The sequence below is a fragment of the Hylobates moloch genome, unplaced genomic scaffold (genome assembly GCF_009828535.3).
Source record: "Hylobates moloch isolate HMO894 unplaced genomic scaffold, HMol_V3 SCAFFOLD_1, whole genome shotgun sequence".
Taxonomy (NCBI): Eukaryota; Metazoa; Chordata; class Mammalia; order Primates; family Hylobatidae; genus Hylobates; species Hylobates moloch.
In genome coordinates, this window is record NW_026652276.1 from 170,020,547 (window position 1) to 170,033,829 (window position 13,283).

The following is a 13,283-nucleotide window of genomic DNA, read 5'->3' on the forward strand; positions in this document are numbered from 1 at the left end:
TTATTTTTAAGCTACAGTTTTAAAGTGCACATGTGCTGTTGCTTTGAAAAATTATTTTTAATATATCTTAATGATAATGCAAATTTCTAGATGGGATTTGTAAAACTGGGTTTTCAATCTGAACTTTGCAAACATTGTGAAACTGCTTGGAAAATATCTTATGTGTTTATGTACATTTTTCGGCAAGACAAGTCTATAGCTTTCATTAACTACTGAAAGGAATCTCTAACCTCCATCCTTGCAAAGCAAATAAGCACTAAGATAAAAGAAAACACATAACTTTACAAGGAATCTAATTGGATAAAACCTGAAATGAAATATCCTTGACCTAATTTTTCTCATTATAAAAGATGACTTTTTTCCTGATTATGTAACTAATGCATGTTTACCATTTTAAAAAAAGTTCATCTTGCTATGACAAATAATAATATGAATATATATCACAAAAAGCACAACATAATAGGTATTTTGGAATTTTTCAGTGCACAGACCCAACTTCATAGTACAATATACTTAATACTGTATAAACTTATATTTCATGATGGTAAATAAATCTGATATTATAGAAAGCTCTGCAAGAACTACTGGGACTTTGTAAAAATTTGCTATACATTGAATTTAACTCTGGTTATTCAGTAATATAATAAGTGTTTCAAAAAAGCATGTATTTTGAAAATTGCATTCTGAAAGGTAAAAATGAAAAGTCTTACTTAAGGACAAAATAAAATGCATCTGAGAAAATGTTAAAAGAGTTACTTCAAAATAAGTCTTTGTTTCAAAATTATTTTTTATAAGATAAAAAAGGAATCTGATTTTCTCCATCAGAATAAAAATCAAAGGTCAAAAAAAGGTACATAGAGTACACTTTCAGTAACCAGAAAATACTAATGAATTGAACATCTTAGTGAGTCACGTAATAAAATGTTTTGGTTAGTCATGGAGTGGCACCCTGGGAACTACTGACAGCGCAAATAATCCTGAACAAACATCTACTACCCTTTGCCACAGCGCAAAATGAGATTATGGTGCCAGTACTTCTGACATTCACCTGATGAAATTGTCCTTACATTGCTACTTGTTTACATTTAGAAAATAATGGAGCTTAAAAAAAATAGCACTGAAGTTACAAATGTAAAACATACCCAATACAAAACCTGGTCACTGTGATCACTATAAATTCCAAACGCTTTTCCTCACTCTTATTCTTTTCTTGTAAAGAGGCTATTCCAATCCCCTGCAGTTTCTGTCATCAAAAGCAAGATATACAAGGGCACTAGGTCCTGTTTGTTCTCTTCAACATGGTACATAGAGCACCTTGGACAGTGCCTGATACAGGCGAGACACTCAATAAATACATGAGCAATGATGAAAAAAGAAAATACAAGAAAAGCCAGTTTGGGGACTGGAATGAGAGGTAGGAGGAACAGAAAATAAAACAAATGTAAGTGAAATAATACTGGGAAAACGTCACTCACATTGTCAAATCAGAAGAAAATTTAAGCTGAGAACAATGCATTATTTTTCTTTAATACTTTACAAAAGGATGAATAGCCATATCTCAGGCTGTATGCAACATTAAATTCCAAAATAATTTCTAGTAATTTAAAAATAGCATTGAAGAATAATTTTTTGAAGTACAATTTTTTTTTTTTTTTTGAGAGGAAGTCTCCCTCTTGTCCTCCAGGCTGGAGTGCACTGGCACGATCTCAGCTCACTGCAACCTCCGCCTCCCGGGTTCAAGCGATTCTCCTGCCTCAGCCTCCCAAGTAGCTGGTCCAGGCTGGAGTGCACTGGCACGATCTCAGCTCACTGCAACCTCCGCCTCCCGGGTTCAAGCGATTCTCCTGCCTCAGCCTCCCAAGTAGCTGGGATTACAGACATGCACCACCATGCTCAGCTGATTTTTGTATTTTAGTAGAGATGGGTTTTCGCCATGTTGGCCAGGCTGGTCTTGAACTCCTGACCTCAAGTGGTCTCCCTGCCTCAGCCTCCCAAAGTGCTGAGATTACAGGCGTGAGCCACCGGGCCTGGCCTGAAGTACAATTTTTTAAAGCTCATTAACTTGCTACTATTTTGTAAAAAAACATTAAGTTGGAAAAAATTTATATAATGAATTCATTTGGGTAAAAATTTATACATAAAAAATTTCCACAAGAACGTAAACTATTAATCATTTTCCCTGGGAAGAACTGAGCGGCCTAATGCAGAAAGGGAGCTTTTATTAGTTACTTATATGCTTTTGTACTATTTGAATTTTTTGTTTTTACAATCAATATGTACATTTTATAATAAAACTCATTTAAAGGGAAAATGTCCAATTTGTATTTGTGAAACACTCAGGTAGAAATTTAGAAATTGCAATCTCTTATAATATATTGATTGTTGATAATATTAAAGTTTGCATTTTATAGAGAGCCAGGGTCTTGCTATGTTGCTCAGGCATGAAGTCCTGGGCTCAAGCAATCCTCCTGCCTTGGCCTCCGGAAGTGCTAGGATTACAGGCCTGTGCTGCTATGTCCGGCCTGCACCACCATGCCTGGCCTGCACTTTCTATTTATTCTCTCTTTACTAAAATAAGAAAGTGGGAAATTAAATAGATTAGGACAAAAGAAAGTGAAATAGACTAGGACAAAAGAAAAATGAAACATATAGATCAGTCTCCTCCAATTCAGGAAAAAATACTATAAGAAACGAAAATTTTCCAAAAGCTCAAATCACAAACATCTATCTTCTAGTTTCTATCTTTATTATCACTGAACATGTGTTCAAATTTAGGGTTTTAAGGTCTCCACAAAAAATAACTATTATATATTTAGTGCAACCAGGTACAAGACAGGCTCAAAAAACAAACAAAACTGAATTGCTCATTCTAATAATAATCTAGAGAATCCTTCTACATAAATTTAAAAAATGATCTCAATGGGGACAACCTAAGTAAAGGAACATCAGAGAATGTTATTACAGGTGGGCTGGCCATAAACTTGTAAATAATTTTTTAGTTCTTTTTTTTTTTTGAGATGGAGTCTAGCTCTGTCACCCAGGCTGGAGTGCAGTGGCGCCACCTCGGGTTCACTGTATCCTCCACCTCCTGCATTCCAGGGTTCTCCTGCCTTAGCCGCTAGAGTAGCTGGGACAGCAACAGGCATGCGCCACTATGCCTGGCTAATTTTTTATATTTTTAGTAGAGATGGGGTTTCACCATGTTGGCCAGGCTGGTCTTGAACTCCTGACCTCAAGTGATCTGCCCTCCTTGGCCTCCGAAAGTGCTGGGATTACAGGCATGAGCCACCATGGCTGGCCACTGGTTATTTTTTACTGTGGACATACTTAATTACAAAATAATAACTTTAAAGGTATGGTTCTTCAATAATGACACATATATCAGAAGGTAATAATACTAAAAAAAGATCTGTGAAAAAACTTTCAAAATAAAAAAATTAAATATAATTTTAAAAAATGACGTAGAAAAACTGGATTTATCATGTGTAACATGTTTTGAAATATCTATACATTGTGGAATGGCTCAATATAGCTAATTAACGTGCATTACCTTATGTGCTTTTTTGGAAAAACCACTTAAAATTTACTCAGTGACTTTCAAAATACATTGTTGTTAATTACAGTCACCAAGCTGTACAACAGATTTCTTGAACTCAGTTGCCTTGTCTAACTGAAATTTTGTATATTTTGACCAACATCTCCTCAATCCTCCACTGCCCCATCAGCCCTTGATAACCACCATTCTATTCTCTCCTTCTATGAGTTCAACTTTTTAAGATTCCACATGTAAGTGAGATTATGCAGTATTTGTCTTTCTAAGCCTGGCTTATTTTACTTAACATGTCCTCTAGGTTGTCACAGACGAAAGGATTTCCTTGTTTTTAAGCATTAAATACTATTCCATCAATACCATTTTTAATATATTTAAATTATATCCATTTTGGAAGTAGTAACAGCATGCTTTGATGGTGGCTCACTAGAAGATATTGTATCAGAAATCCACAAATTAAGCAGTTGTTTCTTATGATGTGCATCATTTTCCTGGTTGGCCTGTTCATCCAGTGACTTTCTTATACAATTCTTTAATTCTTCGATTCCTTCTCCAGTAACTGCAGATATGGGGATGATATGTTGGAACTCTACAGTCCTCTCTGGAATCATGTTTTTTCCAAATAAATGCAGAAAATCTAAAAGAAAGAACACAAACTAAGCTGATTTCCATTGTTTTTGAAAGTTAGTTAAAACCGTGTTAATGGTTTGATTTGTGAAGCAGGGAACCAAAACCAGCATTTTTCATGCCTTTTTTCACCTTTTCTAATAAGTTCTCAGAGCCTTTGGATTTTACTATTGATTATGGTAAGGTTCTTGACACATAATATACTTGTTAGATAAATATATTTTAAACCAAACTAAGTATGAGTAGAAGATGAATCACAAAAATGACTTACTTAAGGAAGTAATAAATTTTGTGTGGGAAGGTTAAATAAGGCAAGGCAGCATTGATTCTCTTTAGACACTTTCTGTAAAAATAATAACATCATTTATAATTTGAGACATTCTACTTGGCCTCAGTACACTGGAGACCTTTAACTTCCCCAAAGTATAGGTTTATCATCAATGATGCTAGGATCCATACAAAAACTGAAGAGGGATTATAGAGAATTCAAGGGAAGACAATTTCAGATGAGTCCAATCTATCACCCCACAAGGGCTAACAACTGTTATATTACTTTTACCTCTTCCGTGTCACCACGGCATACTGTTTGGCTGGGGAGATGGCATACTGATTGGATGGATTAACTGATATGAACTAGAAAGGCTGGACTGAAACAGATTGGTGGAGAAGACAACATGGAGCTTGCTTTCTGAGATTCAAAGGCCCCGAAGAAAGTCCAGAGAGGATAACTCAGGATTATCACTAAAGGGCCTATATTTTATTTCACGGTATGTCAGAACAGCTACGGACTTCTGAGTCACCCCCACTTTCGGTATTTCCTCTGAAAATTCCCTTCTCTGCAAGATCAACTAGCAAACAGAACTAATGACCATATAAAGCAAATGTCATTAGGAATGAAGGCTATTTAGTATCAGAGAATATTTATATCCCATGAGTAGTTTATTAACTCAAGGACAGCTCCAACATATAGATTACACAGGGGAAAGATTTTTGAGACGAAAGGACCTTCTGGTGCTGTTTCACAGTCTTAGTATACTATAATCTATTTTCCCACAATTGTTACCAAGAATAAAAACAGAGACATATTATTGAAAAACATGTTAGCCACATACCATACACCCTAGTTTTCCTCATTTGTGCATGAAGTTCTCTACTAGACTCTGAATGAAACCACCATTGCCATAGGATAGAAGGTGTTCTGCAAATGTCAATATTCAAAACTGTGGAGAATCCCTTTAAGTTACTTTACATATAGTCCAGGAAGTAAATTCCAGACAAATAAATCATTTTGGAGTCACAGCTTCTATTTTTGTGTCACACATACACAGGAAAAATGAAGTTCTTTTCAGAAGACTCATCCTCTTCAGAAACCTATAGAGTTAGTTTTGCCAAGAAACATACTTCTTTAGAACTTCTTAGTTCTGTTTTTAATTTTCTGATGTATAGTACTAGAGGAATGAAGAGCTTGTGAAGTATATCATGAAAGTGAAAGACTTCACAGGGAGATGCTGACTTTTTCCTCCTTTTATTCAAATCCCACATATGCTTTATGGGTCCAATTTAAGTTTTATTCTTCATGAAGCCTGACCTTTTTAGTTCAAATTAATCTTTCTTTTGTCTCCTTTAATTTACTGTCCATATCAAACATTCTAGAATTTGATAATTATTATGTTACAATGTTATTTACATGTTTTGTATATTCTTTCTTCAAACTTGACTTTTAAGAGCAGAAACTGCCAGTTTTCCACTGATTATAACAGCATTCTCTGTACCTTGTAATTATTCTTTAAATTAAAGTTAAATGAATACATAGGTTTACCTTTAGGATTCTGGAGCTGGCTCATCAATTCATGGAACTTATCTTGGGCATCTGGCAAGTCCATTTTATTAACTGCCAAGAGTGCAGGTTTTGTCTGAAGTTCCTCTTTGTACAATTCCAACTCCTTTAAATCAAAAGAGAAAACCCAATAATTTTAGTACTGGTTTCTGTATAAACTACTTATTTGGTAATTAATGACCCAGGTGATCTAAAACCCATTCACATCACTGAAATGCAATAAATCCTAACAACAGAAAACAAAAGGAAGAATTCCAGAAAATGACTCTGGTTAGGTCATGTGTTAGTATGTTTTAGCTTAAATGATATCCTAGAGACAGCTGTAATTTTGTGTCTAGAGTCAAATATGGGTATCTGGACTTTACACAGAAAAAATTCAGAAGTCAGTAATGATCAATGAATGTTATACCTGTAGTATTCTTGGAAAAAGTAAATGTACTTAGGAATAAATCTTTGTTACCTTGGATTAAACAACTGTTTCTTAGATAGAACATGAAAAGCACAAGTAAAAGAATAGATAAAAGGCAGAAGACTGCTTAAGGCCACCATGAGTTTGAGGCTACAATGAGCTAGGATCATGCCTGCACTCTAGCCTACATGAGACAGCGAAGCCCTGTTTGTAATAAAAATAAATAAATATGTAAGACTGGGCATGGTGGCTCATGCCTGTAATCTCAGCACTTTAGGAGGCTGAAGTAGGAGCATCGCTTGGGCCCAGGAGTTCAAGACAAGCCTTGACAACATAGCAAGACCCCATCTCTACACAAAATTTTAGTTTAATTTTAAAAAAGGAAAGAAAAGAATGAAACAAATGGAATTTCATGAAAATTAAAAATTTTGGGTTGTTTTCTTGCTATTGAGAGTAGTTTTGCTTCCTTATGTTTTGGATATCAACCACTTATCAGATATATGATTTACAAATATTTTCTCCCATTTCCTTGGTTGCCTCTTCACTCTGCTGACTGTTCCTTTTGCTGTGCAGAAGCTTTTTAGTTTGATGTAATCCTACTTGTCTATTTTTCTTTTTGTTGCCTGTGCTTTGGGGTCACATTAAAAAAAATCATTGCTCAGACAAATATTATGGAACTTCTCTGTTTTCTTCTAGTGGTTTTATGGTTTCAGGCTTTAAGTCTTTAATCAACTTTTTATATATGGTGTGAAGTAAGGATCTAATTTCATTTCTCTGCATGTGGATATTCAGTTTTCTCAGTATCACTTATTGATGAAGAAAACTGTCCTTTCCTTACTGTGTGTTCTAGGTACCTTTGTTGAAAATTAATTGTAAATGCATGGATTTAATTCTGAGCTCTGGATTCTGTTCCATTGGTTCATGTGTCTATTGTTATGCCAGTACCATGCTGTTTTCATTATGATAGCTTTGTAGTAGGTTTTGAAATTAGGTAGTGTGAAGCTTCCAGCTGTGTTCCTTTTGCTCAAGATTGCTTTGGCTATTCAGGGTCTTTTGTCGTTCCATACAAATTTTAAGATTTATTTTCTATTTCTGTGAAAAATGCCATTAGAATTTTGATATGGATTGTGCTGAATCTGTATATCACTTTGGGTCTTTTGTCGTTCCATACAAATTTTAAGATTTATTTTCTATTTCTGTGAAAAATGCCATTAGAATTTTGATATGGATTGTGCTGAATCTGTATATCACTTTGGGTAATATAAACCTGATTTAAAAATGGATAAAGAACCTGAATTGACATTTCTCAACGACAAACAAATGACCAACATGTGTATGAAAAAATGTTCAACATCACTGATCATTAGGGAAATGAAAAGGAAAACCACAATGAGATAGCTCCTCACACTTGGAAGGATGGCTATTATCAAAAAGACAAAAGATAACAAGTGTTGTCAAGGATATGGAGAAAGAGGAACCCTTGAACACCGTTAAGTGGGAATGTAAATTAGTACAGCCATTGTAAAAAGCAGTATAAAGATTTCTCAAAAAATTAAAAATAGAACTACCATATGATCCAGCAATCCCACTTCTGGGTATATATCCAAAGGAAATAAAATCAGTATGTCAAAGAGATCTCTGCATTCCCATTTTTACTGAAACATTATTCACAATAACCAAGACATGGAATCAACCTCATTGTCCATCAATGGATGAATAATGAAAATGTGGTATACACAAACACAACTGAATACTACTCAGCCTTAAAAAAAGAAAATTTTGTCATTTATTACAACATGGATGAACCTGGAGAACACTATGCTAAGTGAAATAAGCCAAGCACAGAAAAAAAAATACTGCATAATCCCACTTATATGTGGAATCTTAAAAGGTTGAATTCATAGTAGCAGAGAAAATGGTGGTTGCCACGGTGCTTGGTGGAGGAAGATGGAGGGGTGTTGGTCAAATGGGAACAAAGATTCAGTTAAATAGGACGAATAAGCCCTGGAGATCTATTTTACAGTATGATGACTATAGTTAATGTATTATATATTTGAAAATTGCTAAAACAGATTTTAAATGTTCTCAACACACAAAAAATAGTATGTAAGATGATGGATCATGCTAATTAGCTTGATTTAATCATCTCACAAGGTATACATATATCCAAATATCACTTGTACACTTTAAGTATACACAATTTTTATGTCAGTTACACTTTAATAAAACTGGAAAATTAAATAAATAAATAATAGTTTTGTGCCACAAAGAATACACAAAAAATACACTGAAAAAGTGAAAAGACAAGTCACAGAAGGGGAGAAAATATTTTCAAATTATGTATCTTAGAAGGGACTTAATTTCCAGCTGGGCATGGTGGCTCACGTCTGTAATCCCAGCACTCTGGGAAGCCAGGTGGGTGGATCACCTGAGGTCAGGAGTTCAAGACCAGCCTGGCCAACATGGTGAAACTCTGTTTCTACTAAAAATACAAAAATTGGATGGGCATGGTGGCACATGCCTGTAATCCCAGATACTCGGGAGGCTGAGGCTGGAGAATCACTTGAACTCGGAAGGCGGGGGTTGCATTCAGCTGAGATTGTGCCACCGCACTCCAGCCCAGGCGACAGAGCGAGACTCTGTCTCAAAAAAAAAAAAAAAAAAAAGGAGAAGGGACTTATTTCCAAAAATATAAAACATGCTTACAACTCAGCAATTAAAAGACAAGTAATACAAATAGTAATGCACACAGAATCTGAACAGACTTTTCTCCAAAGACACAGAAATGCCTAATAAGCACATAAAAGGATTCTTAGCATCATTAATCTTAAGAGAAATGCAAATAAGAACTGTAACAAAATACCACTGCACTCCCACTAGGATGACTAAAGTAAAAATGACAGACAATAACAAGTGTTGACATTCATGTGGAAAAATTGGAACATACACTGATGGTGGGACTGTAAAATGGCACAATGATGCTACCAATTCAGAATAGTTTGGCAGTTCCTCAAAATGTTAAACAAAGCATTACTATCTGATCCAGCAATTCCACTCCTAAGTATATATCCAAGAGAAATGAAAACATGTCTATACAAAAACCTGCACACAAATGTTCACAGCAATATTATTCATTATAGACAAAAAGTGGCAAATGAAATAGGATCTATAAAATCCTGGAGGTAAAGCAAACACCATGTTGTCTTAGAGAGAAATCACATGGCTGAAATATAGCATCTAGGGGAGAGGGTTACGGAGGAGGACTGCTAGGTAGGGGCCCAAATTTGCAGATTTCATAAATCATGCTCAGGTTAGACTTTAACCTAACAGCTATGGGGGTCCATCGAAGTGTTTTAGGCAGGGAACATCAGCATCAGCTTGGTGCTTTTACAAAGATCACTCTAGCTGCCATATAAAAAATGGACTGGAGAGAAGCAAGGCAGGACACAGGGAGACTGGAAAGGACCAGATTCAATATTCCAGTAAGAAGGGTTGATGATTGTAACAGTGTAGATGAAGACAAGAGGATGGATTTCAGAGAGATTTAGGATAAAAAACTGACAGGGCTTGTGTAGGTGGTCAGAAGAATCAGTATATCATAGCTTACACATTTACTAATTTATGGGGATGGCTGAAAAGTTTCTTAAAAGTTTACTTTTATCCATATTAAGTGACTAATGGGACATCCAATCGAAGATGTCCAATGGGCATTTGGTCTAAAGAACAACAAAGGCCAGGTGTGGTGGCCCACACCTGTAATCCCAACACTTTGGGAGGCCGAGGTGGGTGGATTACCTGAGGTCAGGCGTTCGAGACCAGCCTGGCCAACATGGTGAAACCCCGTCTCTACTAAAAATACAAAAATTAGCCGGGCGTGGTAGCACACGCTTGTAATCCCAGCTACTTGGGAGGCTGAGGCAGGAGAATCACTTGAGCCCAGGAGACAGAGAGAGCCGAGATCGTGCCACTGCACTACAGCCTGGCAGACAGAGCAAGACTCTGTCTCAAAAAAAAAAAAAAAAAAGAAAGAACAATGAAAAGATCTAGATATCAGCTACAGATCTGGCAGTCATCAATATTATTAATTGTAACTAAAGCAACGGGAGTGGGTAAGATAGAAAATAAGGTTAGGACAGAACTCTGAATAATGTTACTTAAAGGATGAGAAAAAAGAGCCTAAAAAGTAGACTGAGAAATAGTGTAAGAGTAGAAATAGAACCAGAAGATTACGGGTCACAAAACTAAGAATGAGAAACAAGAAGAATTAGACAACGTGCCAAAGCTGAAGCAAGATAAAAATCTTGGAAGTATGTAATGGGGATTTGGAAGCCCAGGAGTGTTTTATCCATTGCAGTAGTTTGAGGAGTAAATGAATGTAGAGGAACTGGAGACAACAAGTTTAAGTAATTCTTTAACTGTCATCAAAGCTTTAAAGACGGAATATGTATAGACTGTAATTATGTTATTTCATATAGTCTTACATTCCCACATATTAGACCAAATATAGAACACAGTAAAACAGAAAACCTACTTTTGTAAGCAGTATTATGGTTTCAAAAGCTGTTCTGTATTGAGTGTGAGAAGAAAGCTGAAATCCAGAAATATCAACCTAAAAAAAAGAGAAGGAAAGAGACAGCCTTTAACATAAGAAGAATAGCTATACATTTCTATGTTTTAAAATGTTTTACTCTCTCAAGCTAAAAACAGTTTCTCTATACTCTACTTGTCATTTAGTAATTCAAAATAAGTAACAGAAATCGAGGTGTTAAGATAACTTTTCATTATTCTCATAAAATTAGTCATTAATAAAATAAAAAAACTAGGATAAGACAATTTGCATGAAGACAATCTCATATATAACTCTAGCATCATCAGTGAAGAATGAAAGAGATACTATGATACTATATAATATGGTAGTATGTTGGAAATCTTAAGGAAATACATGTTGGCAAGTAAGGCCAAACTTACATATGATACAGTAAACAATGTCACTTCCATCCCCATATTATAAAAGACTTAGTGGAGTAACATATGCTACCACTTTCTTATTTATAAAAAAATTCTAGAAAAACTAAATTCATTGGTTTTCAATTTATTTGAATATCACATTAGTATACATATGACTTACAACAAAAAGTAGTTGTCTAGTTCTTTCTATATGCTTGAGGAATTTGTGGCCCATTCCTTTGTTCATATGTGCTCCTTCTATTAAACCCGGAAGATCAGCTACTGATATCTAACACAAAGTTAAATGGTTAATGAAAAAGGAAAATGTATGAAAACCACAAGTTCAATTACATCCCAAAAATTTCAAGATATTTCAAATATAAACAGTTCCTAACTTATGATTACCACTGCATCTTTGAAAAGCCAAGTATAAAAGTAAAATTAATGTACAGTATTAAGAATTAAAATCTTTTATCAGACATTAGAGTCCCGTATTTACTAAAATCTAATAATCTAGGAATTTTACAGATTAGTTTAACATTTGTTTATTTATTTATTATTATTATTTTAGAGACAGGATCTTGCTCTGTCACCCAGGCTGGAGTGCAGTGGTGTGACCATAGCTCACTGTAGCCTCCAACTCCTGGGCTCAAGCCATGTTCCCAACTCAGTCTCCCAAGTAGCTAAGACTCCAGGTGTGTACTGCCATGCCCAGTTAACTAAAAAAATTTTTGTAGAGACAGGGTCTCGCTATCTTGCGCAGGCTGCTCTCAAACTCCTATCCTCAAGTGATCGTCTCACCTTAGCCTCCCAAAGTTCTGGGATTACAGGCGTAAGCCACCACACTAACCCCTAGTTTAAAATTTATTTATAATTTCCTAAATGGTATTGTCCAATATGAACTTTTCACAGAATTTCAACCTTTACACTCCGAATTCATAAAAATCTACTAGGATATTAATGCAGCAGACATATACCAGGTACAGCTCTGTATTTTAAACTCAATTTGTAATTATTTATTTGGCACCATTGTTCCTTTTCTTTTCATATTATACTAGCAGGATTATCAACCATTCTTACAAAGTATTAGGTTGGTGTAAAAGTAACTGTGGTTTTGGCATTGCTTTTAATAGACTTTACTACATTAATAGAGGTGTGATTCTCCTCACCTGTTCTTTGCAGTGCCATGTTTGTTAATGCTTCACATTGTTGTAGGTCGTTACTGTTTATACTTAAGCAAATCTCATGGCATTACATGAGGAGCAGAGTTCTATCATCTAGAAGTTCATTCACCTGAGCATGCTTCCTTGTCACCTTGTCATCATCTCATTTTGTGCCAGTATTCAAGTAAGATCAGTCACGTGAAACAGCACTCGACAAACCCCAGTTGTAGTTGTGGCTCTCCTACTTTCTCCTACTTTTGGCCGTTACTTTTAACGGCCAAAACCACAGTTACTTTTGTACCAACCTAATAAACGAATACAGTTTCCTAGACTCCTTTTAGAGGGAATAATCATTATTAACCATCATTTTACACTTGTGCTTTTCTTTTCTTTTTTTGAGAGAGTCTCGCTCTGTCGCCCAGGCTGGAGTGGAGTGGGGCAATCTCGGCTTACTGCAAGCTCCACCTCCCAGGTTCACACCATTCTCCCGCCTCAGCCTCTGGAGTAGCTGGGACTACAGGCGCCCACCACCACACCCATCTAAGTTTTTTTAATTTTTATTTTTAGTAGAGACAGGGTTTCACCGTGTTGGCCAGGATAGTCTCAATCTCCTGACCTCGTGATATGCCCGCCTTGACCTCCCAACGTGCTGGGATTACAGGTGTAAGCCACCACGCCCAGCCACACTTGTGCTTTTCAAACCTCACTGTGCATCATAATCACATAGGGAACTCTTAGAAGCTACAAATG

The 13,283-nt window shown here is 35.8% G+C and overlaps 1 protein-coding gene and 1 long non-coding RNA gene across 3 annotated transcripts in view; one reads left to right on the forward strand and one right to left on the reverse strand.

The window, feature by feature from the left end:
- LOC131380743 (uncharacterized) overlaps positions 1–13,283 on the forward strand; it is an 83,626-nt gene that overhangs the window by 29,478 nt on the left and 40,865 nt on the right. The gene's annotated exons all lie outside the window — the stretch shown is intronic.
- The window catches only part of GTPBP10 (GTP binding protein 10), a 43,676-nt gene continuing 32,214 nt past the window's right edge, over positions 1,822–13,283 (reverse strand). For both annotated transcript variants that reach the window (XM_032761126.2, XM_032761128.2), the window contains exons 7-10: positions 11,552–11,659; positions 10,955–11,032; positions 5,997–6,120; positions 1,822–4,187 (exon numbers count right to left, since the gene is read on the reverse strand). In XM_032761126.2, the coding sequence (XP_032617017.1) occupies positions 3,925–4,187; positions 5,997–6,120; positions 10,955–11,032; positions 11,552–11,659 (573 nt within the window). In that variant the 3' untranslated portion in view covers positions 1,822–3,924. The remainder of the gene's footprint in view (positions 4,188–5,996; positions 6,121–10,954; positions 11,033–11,551; positions 11,660–13,283) is intronic.